We start from the raw sequence: 15,950 nt of genomic DNA, 5'->3' as shown, positions 1-15,950 counted from the left end.
GCACCAACGTCTATACTTCCAAAGTACTTCAGAAGCTGCAGGATACTTTGGAATATCCTGAGATATATGCTCTAATTTACAGTCTCAGTTTGGGTGAAATAATTGAAGGTAATGTATCTCCTGATGAAAACCGCATAAGTTGTTGAAAGGGTTAATAATGTGACAATGTTCGGCTGTAACATTGAAACTCCATGTCCACACCTTGGTCTGGGGGAGTTTACAACTGAGATTAAGATTTAAGTGAATGTGAAAATTACCAGTGCCTTTCAGAATGGGAATAAAAGATAAATCTAACTCCAGATGTACCAGAGCTGCAGGAAGAAGCGACACTCAGCAGTGAGAGTGAGGAGAGTTCAGACACTGGAGGTGGATGTTTCACTCAGCAGCAACGGTGCTGAGCCCCCGGAACCAGAGCGAGGCGGCAGCAGCTTTCCTCGGCCGGCCGGGGTTTGATGTGACACCGGCGGAGTGAAGTCGGAGCTGCACCGGTGATGGAGGCGGTGGGAGAGCGCGGGGAATCGGCGGACTCGGAGGAGAGGGAGATCCGCGGGACAGCACCGGGAGGGGAGCGCGCTGCATCACCCCAAGGTAAGAGAAGGAGGGAGCAGGGGGCTCAGAGACCCGGGGGGGCGGGAAGAGGGGCTCAGAGACCCTTGGGGGGGGGGCGGGGAGAGGGGTTCAGAGACCCTTGGGGGGGGGGGGCGGGAGAGGGCTCAGAGACCCTTGGGGGGGGGGGCGGGGGAGGAGGGGTTCAGAGACCCTTGGGGGGGGCGGGGAGAGGGGCTCAGAGACCCTGGGGGGGGGGGGGGGGGGCGGGGAGAGGGGCTCAGAGACCCGGGGGGGGGGGGGCGGGGAGAGAGGGCTCAGAGACCCTGGGGGGGGGGGCGGGGAGAGGGGCTCAGAGACCCTGGGGGGGGGGCGGGGAGAGGGGCTCAGAGACCCTGGGGGGGGGGCGGGGGAGAGGGGCTCAGAGACCCTGGGGGGGGGCGGGGAGAGGGGCTCAGAGACCCTGGGGGGGGGCGGGGAGAGGGGCTCAGAGACCCTGGGGGGGGGGGGCGGGGAGAGGGGCTCAGAGACCCTGGGGGGGGGGGGGGGGGGCGGGAGAGGGGCTCAGAGACCCTGGGGGGGGGGGGGCGGGGGAAGGGCTCAGAGACCCTGGGGGGGGGGGGGGGCGGGGAGAGGGGCTCAGACCCTGGGGGGGGGGGCGGGGAGAGGGGCTCAGACCCTGGGGGGGGGGGGCGGGGAGAGGGGCTCAGAGACCCTGGGGGGGGGGCGGGGAGAGGGGCTCAGAGACCCTGGGGGGGGGGGGGGGGGCGGGGAGAGGGGCTCAGAGACCCTGGGGGGGGGGGGGGCGGGAGAGGGTCAGAGACCCTGGGGGGGGGGGGGGGCGGGGAGAGGGGTCAGAGACCCTGGGGGGGGGGGGGGCGGGGAGAGGGGTCAGAGACCCTGGGGGGGGGGGGGGCGGGGAGAGGGCTCAGAGACCCTGGGGGGGGGGGGCGGGAGAGGGGCTCAGAGACCTGGGGGGGGGGGCGGGGAGAGGGGCTCAGAGACCCTGGGGGGGGGGGGCGGGGAGAGGGGCTCAGAGACCCTGGGGGGGGGGGGCGGGGAGAGGGGCTCAGAGACCCTGGGGGGGGGGGCGGGGAGAGGGGCTCAGAGACCCTGGGGGGGGGGAGAGAGGGGCTCAGAGACCCTGGGGGGGGGGGGAGAGAGGGGGCTCAGAGACCCGGGGGGAGAGGGCTCAGAGACCCTGGGGGGGGGGGAGAGGGCTCAGAGACCCTGGGGGCGGGGGGGGGAGAGGGCTCAGAGACCCTGGGGGGGGAGGGGGGAGAGGGCTCAGAGACCCTGGGGGGAGGGGAGAGGGCTCAGAGACCCTGGGGGGGGGAGGGGGGAGAGGGCTCAGAGACCCTGGGAGGGGAGAGGGCTCAGAGACCCTGGGGGAGGGGAGAGGGCTCAGAGACCCTGGGGAGGGGAGAGGGCTCAGAGACCCTGGGGGGGGGGGGAAGGGGAGATGGCTCAGAGACCCTGGGGGGGAGGGGAGGAGGGCTCAGAGACCCTGGGGGGGGAGGGGGAGAGGGCTCAGAGACCCTGGGGGGGGAGGGGGAGAGGGCTCAGAGACCCTGGGGGGGAGGGGGAGAGGGCTCAGAGACCCTGGGGGAGGGGGAGAGGGCTCAGACCCTGGGGGGAGGGGGAGAGGGCTCAGAGACCCTGGGGAGGGGGAGAGGGCTCAGAGACCCTGGGGGGTGGGGGTGGGGGGGGGGGGGGGGGAAGGGCTCAGAGACCCTGGGGGGGGGGGGGCGGAGGGGCTCAGAGACCCTGGGGGGGGGGGGGAGGGGGCTCAGAGACCCTGGGGGAGGGAGAGAGGGCTCAGAGACCCTGGGGTGGGGGGGGGAAAGGGGGCTCAGAGACCCTGGGGGGGGGGGGGAGGGGGCTCAGAGACCCTGGGGGGGGGGGGGGAGGGGCTCAGAGACCCTGGGGGGGGGGGGGGGGGCAAGGGGGCTCAGAGACCCTGGGGGGGGGGGGGGAAGGGGGCTCAGAGACCCTGGGGGAGGGAGAGAGGGCTCAGAGACCCTGGGGGGGGGGGAGGGGGGCTCAGAGACCCTGGGGGGGGGAAGGGGGCTCAGAGACCCTGGGGGGGGGAAGGGGGCTCAGAGACCCTGGGGGGGGGGGGGGGAAGGGGGCTCAGAGACCCTGGGGGGGGGGGCAGGGGGGCTCAGAGACCCTGGGAGGGGGGGGCAGGGGGCTCAGGCCCCAGGGGAGAGGGGGCGGCAGGGGGCTCAGGCCCCCAGGGGAGAGGGAGCGGCGCTGGGCTCAGAGACCCTGGGGGGGGGGGGGCTCAGAGACCTGGGGGGGGGGGGGGGCTCAGAGACCTGGGGGGGAGGGGGCTCAGACCCTGGGGGGGGGGGGGGCAGGGGCTCAGGCCCCAGGGGAGAGGGGGTGGAGCTGGGGGCTCAGAGACCCCGGGGGAGTGGAGGAGGGAGGGGGGGGAAGTCAGGCGGCTCAGAGACCTGGGGGAGGGAGTGATTTTCATGACCCTTGGTCAAATGTGAGGACAAATTGTCGCAGGCAATGGTCTCACTTGGATCACCCGAACCTTTTCTGCGCTCCACTGAAAGCAAATATTTTGGAGAATTAACATTTAATGTTTCATTTTCAAATGTCTTACCCAACCCCGGCTGCCTGTGTTCACCCTTGACTTTTCTGACACTTCCTGCCGAATCAGTAACTGACCAAAATGTTGCTTGTGTTGCTCCTCATCTTGTGCAACCCAGTTCATGCTCTGTAAATTAATGGATAGTTTATTTATCATGGAAGAGCCGTTATTAAACAATGTATGCATTCTCCATGATATGTAGAAACCCCCAGGAGAAGGTAATATGACTCATTGTATCTTTGCTCACTGTTTTGAAGAGCTGTTAAGAGCTGGGCCAGCATTTTTTGCCCATTTCTAATTTCCCTTGAGAAAGTGCCATCTTAAAATAGTGCAGTCCATGTGGTGTAGGTACACCCGCACTGCAGTGCTGTTAGGAAGACCATCCAGGATTTTGATCCAGTGACAGTAAAGGAATGGTGATATATGTTGAGTGGCTTGGAGGGGAGAAGTTGCAGATGGTGGTGTTCCACTCATTTGCTGCCCTTTTTGGGTGAAGTCATGGCTTTGAAAGGCATTGCTAAAGGAGCCTTGATGCGTTACTACAGTAGATCTTGTAGAACTTACTATGCATCGATGGTGGAGGGAGTAGATGTTGGAGATGGTGGATGGCATACCAATCAAACAAGCTGTTTTTCTCCAGATGGTGTCAAGTTTCTCAAGTGTTGTTGAAGCTGCACTTATACAAGTGGAGAATATTCCATCACACTCCTGACTTGTACTTTGGAGGTGGTGGGCAGGTGAGGAGGTAAGGTACTCGCCACAGGATTCCTAGCCTTTGACCTGCTCTGGTAGCCACAGTATTTATATGGCTGGTATAATTCAGTTTCTGGTCAATGGTAACCCTCAAGATGTTAATCGTGGGGGATTCAGTGATGCCATACCACTCAATGTCAGGGGGAGATAGTTGAATTTTCTCTTGTTGGAGATAATCATTGCCTGGTACTTGTCTGGCACGAATGGTATTTACCACTTACCAGCTCAAGCCTGAATGTTGTCCAGGTCTTGCTGCATTTGGGGCCTGGACTTTTGAAGCGTCTGAGGAATTGTGCATGGTGCTGAACATGTACAATCATCAGCGAACAACCTCACTTCTGACCTTATGATGGAAGGAAGATCATTGATAAAGCAGCTGAAGGTGGTTGGATCTTAGACACGACCCTGAGGAACTCCTGCAGTGATGTCCTGGAGCTGTGATGATTGACTTCTAACAACCATCTTCCTTTGTGCCAGGTATAACTCCAACCAGTAGAGAAGCTGTAATCATTGAAGCCCTGCAATGCACAAGGAGACCATTCAGCCCATCAAGTCTGCACTGACTCTCCGACAGCATCTTACCTAGGCCTTCTTACACCAGATCTCCTCCCCCCAAATCCTCCACACCCTATCCTGTAGCCCCAGGCATTTTCCCCTCTAATCCCCCCGCAGTATGGAGCAATTTTAGAATGGCTAATCCACCCAACCTGCACATCATTGGTCTGTGGTAGAAAGCTGGAGCACCCGCAGGAAGCCCACGGAGGCATGGGGAGAACATGCAAACTCCACACAGCCACCCAAGACTGGAATTGAACTCGGGTCCCTGGCAATGAGGCAGCAGTGCTACCCACTGTGCCACCGTGCTGCCAAAAGGAGCTGAGTGGCCCTGGCAGAACCCAAACTCAGCATTAGTGAGTGGGTTATTGCTGAGTAAGTGGTGTTTGAGTGCAGTGTCGGTGATCCCTTTTGTCACTTTACTTATGATTAGGAGTAGACTGATCAGGCAGTAATTTGCTGAATTGAATTTGTCCTGCTTTTTGTGTGCAGGACATACCTGGGCAATTTTTACACATTGCTGGGTAGATGCCAGTGTACTAGCTGTACTGGAACAGCTTGGTTAAACACGCAGCTAGTTCAGGAGCACAAGTGGAATATTGTCAGAGCCCGTAGCCTTTGCAGTATCTTGTGTCTTCAGCCATTTCCTGATATTACCTGGAGCGAATCAAATTTGCTGAAGACTGGCATCTGTATTGCTGTGGAACTTGAGAGGAGGCTGAAATGGATCATCCACTCGTCCCTTTGAGTTGAAGGTTGTTGTAAATGCTTCAGTCTTATCTTTTGCACTGATGTGCTGGGCTTCCAATCATTGAGGATGGGGGTTTTTGTGGAGCCTCTTTTCCATTTGTTTCATTGTTCAACACCATTCACGTCTGGATGTGGCTGGACTGCTGATGTGTTGGTTGTGGGATTGCTTAGCTCTGCCGATTGCATGCTGCTTTCGAAGTTTGGAATGCAAGTAGTCCTGTGTTGTTTTACCAGGTTGACACTTAATGTTTACGTATGCCTGATGTTGTTCCTGACATGCTCTCCTGCACTCTTCATTGAACTTGGGTTGATCTCCCAGCTTGGTGGTAATGGTAGAATGGGGACATGCCAGGCCATGAGGTTACAGATTGTGATTGTATAAAATTCTGCTGCTGCCGATGGCCCACAACATCTCATGGACATTCAGTTTTGAGTTACTTGATCTGTTTGAAATCTATCCCATTTAGCACGGTGGCAATGCCAAACAACGCGATGAGAGTATCCTCAATGTGCAGACAGGACTTTGTCTCCACAGCCATTGTACAGTGCTCACTTCTAGCAATGCTGTTGTTGTGGGAAAAATCCACTAGTAGTCAGACTTCGAGATTCAGAAAATACAATTTATTAAACGGAGCTCCGTGGAGACAAGGCACATGTCTGTAGCAAACCTTCTCTCAATAGTATGTCGGGAGCGGTTCATTTTTATACCCTTTACACAATGGGTAAACCGGTGATTCGAACATTATCACATTGTTTAAGTGAGTACAAGTAGGTAACATTTTATGAATGGGTACATTTCCTCATGTTTACAAAAGTACAAACAGGTATAGACATTTAGCATTTTATGAATGGGTACATCTCCTTATGTCTGTATCTATCAATGGCTAGTTTCGTCTCGTTCAGGTGCTAATCGGTTCCCTCGCATTCATATTTCCCGCGTTCCTTTAACGTTAATCTAAGCTCTTTGTTGTGGGGTTTCCTTATCTTAAAAGATGTTTGACCCTTGGCTTTGGCTTCCTGAGGTGTTTGTTTGCTATGAGTCACTGTCTGTAATTTGGAAATGGCTTGTCTGTTAGGTTTTGACTTGACGTGATTTCTGAACAGCGGGAGCCTGTGTCTGCTTTTCTGGCTTCTTTCCCAGTTAACCCTTTATGTGCCAGGCAGCCATTTTAGAGTGTGCTTTCTTGTATTGCCATTTTAAAGTGTGCTCCCTTGTATTTTTCCCCTTACACTGTCATGAACGGAAGCATCTGCGGCAGGTAGATTGGTGAGGATGAGATCAACTGGGCTTTTCTCTCTTTCCTCACCCAAACCCAGGCTCGCAGCTATGTCCTTTAGGACTTGATTAGCAATGGTGCTACCAAGTCACTCTTGGTTATGGACACCACGCAGAGTACATTCTGCACCCCTGCCACCCTCACTGCTTCCTCCAAGTGGTGTTCAACATGGAGGAGTACTGACTGATTCATTAGCTGAGGAAGGGCGGTAGGTGGTATCAAAAGGTGGATTTATTGCCCATGTTTGACCTGATGCCGTGTGGCTTCATGGAGTCCAGAGTCATACTTAATATTTTACAGCACAGCAAGGGACCATTCTACTAAAGGGAAACATTTATTCATATCAACCCTTTCTAATTTTGTGCACCTCAGTCAGGACCTCTTCAGCTTTCTCTGTCTCTGCTTAAAGGTAAACAACCCCAGCCTGGCTGAGCCTCTCTTCATAGCTGAAATGCTCCAGCCCAGACGACATCCTGGTGAATCTCCTCTGCACCCCCTCCAGTGAAATCACATCCATCCTATAATGTGGCGACCAGAATTGCACACAGTACTCTGGCCATGGCTGAAAGAATATTTTATACAGCCCCATCATAACCCCCCGCTCTTGTGTTCTATGCCTTGGTTAATAAAGGCAAGTATCCCATATGCCTATTAAACCACTTTATTTACCTGTCCTGCTGCCTTCGGGGATCTTTGGGCTTGCACCCCAAGTTCCCTCTGGTCCTGTGTACTTCCTGGCGTCCTATTGTTCATTGTGAATTCCCTCCCAAAATGCATCACCATAGACTTTTCAGGGTTATTTGCCGCTGTTCTGCACATCCACCCACCTCTAATGCCCTGTAATTTTTCTCCCCTCTCCGCCAATTTTTGTCATCTGCAGATTTACTGATCATACCTCCCACATTGTTGTCCAGATCATTAATGTCCATGTTGAGCTCTGTCTTGACTGCATACCACTGTGCCGCCAACTTTGGTGGGTCTCTCCAAGGATGGTGATGGTGTCTGGGGCATTTTCTGTAAGGTATGACTATGTCAGGCTGTTACTGACTTGATGGCTTTCCAAATTCTGGCACAACCTCTAGATGTTAGTAAGGAGGACTTTGCAGGGTCAGCAGGGCTGGGTTTGCTATCTGATCCTTCTGGTTTCATTCCTTTTTGTAGACTTTGTAGTGGTTTTGATACAACTGAGTGACTTGTTAGGCCATTTAAAAGTCCACCACATTGCTGTGGGTCTCAAGTCATGAATAGGCCAGATCAGGTAAGTATAGCAGATTTCCTTCTCTAAAAGACATCAGATGAACTAGATGGATTTTTATGATAATTGACTAACTTTTCAACCCCAAATTTATTAACTGAATTTGAATTCCACCAGCTGTCGTGGTGGGATTCGAACCTGTGTCCTCAGAGCATTAGTCTGGGCCCCTCGATTTCTAGTCCAGTATTTATCCAATTTCCGTTAGAAAGTTACTATTAAACCTGCTTCCGCCATCCTTACAGGCAGTGCGTTCTGGATCATAACTCACTGCTTAATAACAAAAATAATTTTCCTCATCCCCCTTCGGGTTCCTTCCACCTATCACCTTTAAATCTGTCTTTTTGATGCATTGTACAGCTTTGAAAACTATCTAACTCCCTTTCTATGTGTGCTGTAGATGGACTGGCTAGACAGGGGTAGTCCCAAAAACTCCAGTCAGCCATCAAAAAGAGCAATAATCTGGCCCATGTTCACAGCCAATCTGATGTCTTCACCTCAGATAAAGTTGTCAATCAATGATTCATGATCTCGGGGTAGTTTGATACTTGGACATGTGCCAGCTGTTTTGAACACTATGTCAGAGCAAAAGAAAACATTCCCCCTCTGTTCCTTCACTCAGCTGTCATTCATAATCAGTTACAGAGGAAATCTGTCCCCAGTTTAAAAATAACTGTAATAATTGGAAAGCCAACAAAGATATACTAAAACAGGTGCAGCCCTGGGTCTCTGCACTTGATTAGTATTAGCATATTAAAACCATCTTTTATTTCAATAGGATCCAATCACAGATGTTAGAATGGGATCTCTTGTGAGAATTGTATATCCATGAAAGGAAACCTGTCTGGGTTGCATTAGACAGGCTGGCCATTTTTTGTCTGAATACAGTGTTATTCATCCCTCGTTCTGTAACTAGCAGTAAGGAATTTAAATGAATACTACAGGCACTAATGTCGGGATTGTAGAAGTGCCAATGGTGTACCATACATGCAAACTAGGACCAGGAGTAGGCCACTGCTCCGTCATTCAACAAGATCGTGACTGATCTAATTGTAACCTTCACTCCACAAACCCGCCTACCTTCGATAACCTTTCACCCACTGTTAATGAAGAATCTATCTCGCTATGTCTAAAAATATTTAAAGACTCTGCTTCCACTGCCTTTTGAGAGTTCCAGAGACTCTAAATCCTCTGAGAGGAAACAATTTCTCCTCTTAAGTGAAATCTAAGCATAGTATGTTCACTGGTTCCCCTTTATCCACAACACATGTGACTCCTTCAAAGAACTCTAATAAATTGGTTAAACATGATTTTCTTGACTTTTTTTCCATGTCAGCCTGGCTGAATTGGCAGCACACTTGTGGTTTTGTCAAATTGTGATGGGTTTGATCTAAAAATATGTAGGTTAACACTCCACTGCATCGTGGATGGAGTGTTGTGTTAGAGCTGGTGCTCTGTCCAGTTATATAGAGGTCCAATACAGGCTCAGCCAAGAACTGCCAAAATTGTCCCTGTTCTTTGGGCATCTAATTGTCAGGATAGGATGTTGGAACTACTTTTGTTACCGAAGTACAAACTTTGATGGGATATGATTGAGTTGTTTAAAACGAAGGAGAGTGAGTCTTTCCAGTTAGATGATTTATTTGAGATGAATAGGGATTGTTGGATTGTGACTTGGTGTCAAATTTTGTATAATTATTGAGGTTAGTTTTCGGGAGATATATCTTTTCACAGAGAACAGTCATTCCCCAGAACAGTTCGCCATGGTGCCTTTCAGCAGGGAGCTAGACAATTTCTTGAAGAAAATGCAAACTTCCAATTGTATTGGGTAGGATTTGAAGGATCCATGCGTTGCCTTGGAGATTTGCAGGAGTGCCTTCAGCAATTACGAAATGAATTTCAGGTTTTTCCAAGATCGACTGTAGGTTTTTCTACTTTATCTTTTTTCATGTTCCCCATTCCAGGAGATTATGTGACTTAAGGATGGATCCCTGGTGCATGTAGCTCAGGTCTGGTTAGGGCATGCTTGATGCATCTGAGCTTTGTGCTCCTTTTACATGTTTATGCTTCTGTTCTCTTTTTTTATCAATACTATAAAGAAAAGTGATGATGCTAGCTGGATTTGAATGCTATAATTTTCATTGTAAGAAGTCTCACAACACCAGGTTAAAGTCTAACAGGTTTAGTTGGAATCACAATCTTTTAGAGTGCTGCTCCTTCATCGGGGTTCACCTAACGAAGGAGCAGTGCTCCGAAAGCTCGTGATTCCAACTAAACCTGTTGGCTTTAAACTGGTGTTGTGAGACTTCTTACTGTGCCCACCCCAGTCCAACACTGGCTTCTCCATCTCATAATTCTCTCATATTTTTATTTTCAGTACACTGAGATGATGGCTTTGGACATTGCAGATAGTGCACAAGTATACACAGCATTTCTGGTATTCCTTGATCTTTTGGAAGGTAAGATAATGTATCTGGAATTTCTTGTCACTTTTCAGGTAGTTTTCAAGGTAATTAGTATGCGATTAATTATCTGTCTTTGCACTTATTTTCTCCCTTTCTTTTATCTTCCTCCTATCCTGAGAGCGCTGAATCTTCCTGACTTGCTCTTCAAGCATGGCTGGCTGCTGACAAGCCATTCTTGACATGAGGGTTGGCAGGGCGTATGGCTACGTCATTTGACCATGGGGAGCATAACGTTTTCAGAGCAACACTAACCACAAAGATAACAACGAAGTGGAGACTGGAGTTGAAGGACCAATTATCTGTTGGCTAACCAGCTTTTTTTACTGTATCCAGTCTGGGAATGTAGAAGTGATAAACTTTCTGTGGAGAGAGAACAGAGTTAACGTTTTGAGTCTGGATGACTCTTTGTCTGAGTTAATAGCTTACTCAATTACTCTGAGGTTCAGGATGAAACTTTCTGTCCTCCTGCTCTCAACAATGCATATAATCCTACCTTCGGAAGGGTATCTATCATTTTTATTTTCCTTTCACACATCAGCTACGAGTGTTATTCTTAATTACTCCCTAATTGTTGCCCAGTTCTATGCTGTTGACGTGTCATCATTGGGAAGATGGTGATATGGCCCACTCTCATTTCACTGGAAACCTTATATCTGAGAGACCGGGACCTTGTTCCATTGGTTTGGAGCTCCTGGTGATGAGGTATTATTCTGACTCTGAGCCACAAATAAATAGTTTGGGGAACAGGAAAACCCAGCAAGGTAGCTGACAGGCCGCCTCCTGCTTCTCCCATTGACACAACACTTCAAAAAATTCCACCTATGATCAGCCACACAGGAAATATTAGAAGGGGTGGCCAAAAGCTTGGTCAGTCAGGTGGAATTTAAGAAGGGTCTTGAAGGAAGCGAAGGAATAGCAATGTGAAGAATTTCAGAAAAGCATTCCAGAGCATTGGACCTAGATGGCTGCATGCACAGGGTGGGAGGACTGTATATAAAAATCCATAATTTTAAATTTGTAAATGTTGTGCTATGGAATAATATTTAATAACATTCTGCAAACCATCTGCTGATGGTTAGCAATCCATAATTGGAGAGGTTGGTAAGTCTCAGTGATGTTTTTTAAATTCCCTTTATGGGATGTGAACATTGCTGGCAAGGCCAGCATTTATTACCCATTTCTAATTTCCCTTGAGAGGAAGTGGTGAACTGCCTTCTTGAACTGTTGCAGTCCATGCGATGTAGATGTGTAGATCCACCCACAGTGCTGTTGGGTAGGGGGGCGGGGGGAGCAGTTCCAGGATTTTGACCCAATGAAGGAATGGTGATATATTTCCAAGTCAGGACGGTGCGTGGCTTGGAGGGGAACTTTTAGATAATGGTGTTCCCATGTGTCTACTGCCCTTGTTCACCTAGATGGTTGTCTTTGTGGGTTTGGAAGGTGCTGTCTAAGGAAACTTGGCAAGTTCCTGCAGTACGTTTTGTAGACGGTACACACTGCTGTCATTGTTTGATGGTGGTAGGATTGATTGGCACCCCTTCCACAAACAATCAAGTGGGCTGCTTTTTCCTCGATAGTGTTGAGCTTCTTGAATGTTGTTGGAGCTGCACTCATTCAAGCAAGTGGTGAGTATTCCATCACACTCCTGGCTTGTGTCTTGTAGATGGTGGACAGATTTTGGAGAGTCAGGAAGTGAATTACTTGCCACAAGATTCTTAGTCTCTGTCCTGCTATTATAGCCACAGTATTTAAATGGCTAGTCAAGTTCAGTTTCTGGTCAATGAAACCCTCAGGATGTTGTTAGTGGAGGATTCAGTGATGATAAAGTCACTGGGTGATGGTTAGGTTCTCTTGTTGGCGATGGCCTGGACCTTGTGTGTTGCAAATGATACTTGCTACATGCCAGCCCAAGCATGGATATTGTCTGTGTTTTGCTGCATTTGGAAACGGACTGCCTCAGTATCTAAGGAGTTATGAATGGTGCTGAATAATGTTGATGAAGCAATCAAAGCGGCTGGGCCGAGAACACTAACCTGAGGAACTCCTGCAGTGATGCCCTGGAACTGAGATGATGGACCTCCAATCATCAGAACCATTTTCCTTTGTGCCAGGTATGACTCCAACCAGTGGAGAATTTTCCCTCTGATTTCCACTGATTCCAGTTCTGTACCCACTCAAATGCTGCCTTGATGTCAAGGGCCTCCACTCTTGCCTCACTACTACAAATTCTAGCTAAACAGGATAGTTTTTCTGTTCACAAATTACTTTATAAAATGTTTTCAGATCTGTTTGAGTAACAGATTTGACAAAATGTGGCAGCTATCCATATTTGGCTCAACATCAGAGATGAACAAAATGCAAAGTTTTGCAAACCTGAAACAGTAGTAGGAAATGCTGGAAATATTCAACAGGTTAGTCAGCAGTAGCGATGAGAGGAATAGTGGATGTTTCAAATGTGCACACTTTATCACAACTGGACGAATTGCTAATAAATTGAACAAAGGAAGAAGAGAACATGCATCAATGTACACAGGAGAAAAAAATAGATCGGCCTGTAATATGCATGTCTGACAAAGGGATAATGATTAAATTACAGAAATTATATTAACTTGAGATAATAGGCACAATAAAATAAATCAAAGACATTTAGAGGGCAGAGAATGTGGGCAGATGAGGCAAGTGGTTTTGGAAGCAATAAAAATGGCAATTTGGGAAAAGCTTTATTGGGAGAAGGAAAGAAAAGCAAGCTGGCACCAAGGGCACTGACCAGCATTATATTCCAATGGAGGGTCCCTACCCAAAGCACCAACCCATCCTGCCAATCACCACCCTCCACCCCCGCCACTGCCACGCCTGCTTGAATTCAGAAACACTGACACATCCAACTGCTGAAGTGAAAGTGGTCGTCATTGTTGAGGTCTGAATATTAAGATTAGAGGGTTGCAAATTGAAAGATCAGGCATAGTTCCTTGATCTTGCAGCAGCTTCATTGAAGCAATTTAATGGTCATAGTGGGAGTGAGATGAGGAGTTGAAATGGTTAGTGACAGGGAGGGAGTTCCGGTTATTCAGGTCATTGCATGTGCGAGCTGTGAATTGGGTATGCTGACCTCCTATCCTGAATTCTCCATACACCTTCCTCTTGCATGAAGCTACACCCTTCAAATATGAAATTGTAACTATTTATGTTATTTCATACCTTGTCTACCACTACCCAGCCCCACCCCCCAATGCTCCAAATTCAAGACCGGGGATCTTGAGGCCAATTGTAACAGTCCTCCTGAGATTGGGCTAGATCATAGAACTAGAATGGAAATGAGGATTTGCTGGCCAGTTTAGTCTTATAACTAAATTGCCAGTAGCATGGAGATGAGATTGAGCAGCATTTTTCATTTATTGCGAGCATAATAGGGCATTACAAGAGTAAAATAATTTTCTAAAGGCTGGGAGGAGCTATGCGAGGATGCTGCATAGAACTCTTTGTTTTGTGATCGGTCTGCAAATGTTTTGAGGATAGAATGAAGTTATACAGGGCAGCAGCATTCTTGGAGCATGCTAGATATCCATACTTCAGCATTCATCCCGCTGAAAGTCAGATATGATCTTTGTCTTTGAACCTTTCCATGCTGAGTTTTGCATATCTAAACTGTTGAAATGCAAATGCTGGTCTGTATGAAAGATCTGTTGAGTGGAGATTGCCTTGTATGTCTAACTTTACTCTTTTGAAGCCATTTGCACTGAACCACGTCAGCGCATTTAACACGTATGCACAAAATGTGTAACGTACTTCTTAAATTCCGCGCAGAAGCTTTGCTGAAATGATCTGGTTGAAAGAGACCCAAAGCACTGATACACTTAAAGTACAATATAAAAATAAAAGTTTATTATATTTGCACCACTTAAAGTCGGCAGAAAATTAAACTACCTAGTGGAGTACAAGTGAGAGAACATCGCGGTCAGACTGCAGTGCTCTTGTCAGACATCGCGTTTATGGAGACATAAGAGCACTGAAGTGCAGAGATCAGCCACAAGGCCTTTTCTAACTTTCCAGCATTGACATTGTAAGCGGTACTGAGGTGGTGCTGCACTGTCAGTGGTGCTTAGTTTCGAATGAGGTGATAAACTAGGACACTGTCATCCCGCTCGGGTGGAAGTAAAGGATCTTATGACACTATTCAAAGAAAAACAAGGTGTCCCGACCAGTATTTATCCCTCAACCACTATCGTTGAAATAGGTGACCCAATCATTTCTTTCATTGTTGTTTTCCGAGCATGATTTCAAATTGGGTGTTTTGTTTCCTACACAACTAAAGTATTTCATTGGTTATGAAGTGCTTTGAGCTGTCCTACAGTTGTCAGGCATCCTAGTCATTTTCTTTTTTATGCGGCAGACTGGGCTTTTATCAGCCTGCACAGGAATTATTTGAGAGCTGATTTTATGGAGCTATATAATATTGTTCATCTGGAACTTTCTTCCACAATAAACCAGGGGAGAAAGCCAAGGATTCAAATTTTAGGAACCAGTATCATGAAGTTCTTGACAAGAAGAGTGATCAATACTTGGAATGGGCTTCTGTGCAGAGCGACAGACCTCTGGGATTATTTAACCAACGTGAATGAGGGAAAGGTGGGATGGTATTGGATGAATGAATTAAGATGGGCCGATGACCTTCCTCATCTGTAAGTCTGTTGTGATCTTTTTGCAGAAGCATCCAGCAAATATTTGTTGTGGTGTAACTATCCATCTCAGCGCCTTAGGTGGAAATGTCTGACAGTTTACCTCCCCATTCAACTGAAGGAGAAATCGCATCTGTTAACCCTTGTTAAGTTTACCTTAGGAGGTGGGAGCGGAGGCGATGTGACTTTATTCTATCTAATTGAATTCCGATGATTTCAACATAATTATGTATTGGCATTTTAAGTTGAGTGTTTGTCACCTGCAACACATGGCACCCTGGCATAGCTCAGGTAATCAGGAAAAATGAGCAAACAACTTTAAGAATTGATTTTGATGCTGAATCGGTTCAGAATCATTTGCATTGCTGTCTTTTCACAACTATTAGACTGAAAAAGCAAGGTTCTAGTGATCACAGTTGTGTGACATTCTTCTGTTGGAAGCAGAGAGCATTTAACACTGCACGGTTTTTGAGTGATGAGAAACATTTTGACAGCCATATTATTATCTCGTTTGGTATTTTCATGACACCGTAATCCTCCTTTTCTCCTGTACATTAGAACCTGCTCTATCTTGAATGCTCTTTGCAAAGTACTGAAATTGTCAATTTTTCTAACGAACGCAACCTTCATGGAAAATGTTTGAATGTAACATGAAGCCTTAAGAAAATAAAGTGTGCTTGTCTGGGCTTTGTCACAGCAAGAACCACTTTTGCCTGGGGTGACTAAAATAGAAGGCCTAACACCACCTGATAACGCTTATGTCCTTAGTTCCAAAATGACTGTTACGAATTTGATGTTTTTTACATTTAGCATTGCTTGCTGTGTGCGAACCCAATGAAAAAGTGTTGTGAGCAGGAGCACCAAAATCCGTGTGTGTTTCTTGTAAAGACTGTAATGGTGTAGCATCAAAATGTTCCCCCTCAAGTCTTCTCATAATCAAATTGCTGAATAAATCCTGAAAGTAGCGAGAAATAGACAATGAAGATGCAAATTGGCAATATTTAGAAGGACAAATTAAGGGGCGGGCTGGTTAAACTTGGATTGCGAGGCCCCTTAAGTTGGGCGGGAGAA

General features: G+C 48.4%; 1 protein-coding gene across 1 annotated transcript in view; it reads left to right on the top strand.

Moving 5' to 3' along the window:
- The first annotated feature begins 372 nt into the window (after positions 1 to 372).
- tsen15 (TSEN15 tRNA splicing endonuclease subunit) overlaps positions 373 to 15,950 on the top strand; it is a 51,493-nt gene continuing 35,915 nt past the window's right edge. Inside the window, 3 exon segments of the mRNA XM_078218064.1 lie at positions 373 to 571; positions 573 to 588; positions 10,116 to 10,197. Of these exon segments, the coding sequence (XP_078074190.1) occupies positions 492 to 571; positions 573 to 588; positions 10,116 to 10,197 (178 nt within the window). The 5' untranslated portion in view covers positions 373 to 491.

The sequence above is a fragment of the Mustelus asterias genome, chromosome 8 (assembly GCF_964213995.1).
Source record: "Mustelus asterias chromosome 8, sMusAst1.hap1.1, whole genome shotgun sequence".
NCBI classification, from domain to species: domain Eukaryota; kingdom Metazoa; phylum Chordata; class Chondrichthyes; order Carcharhiniformes; family Triakidae; genus Mustelus; species Mustelus asterias.
The sequence above is the reverse complement of the archived record's forward strand: the minus strand, read 5'-3'. Positions and strand labels throughout refer to the sequence as shown.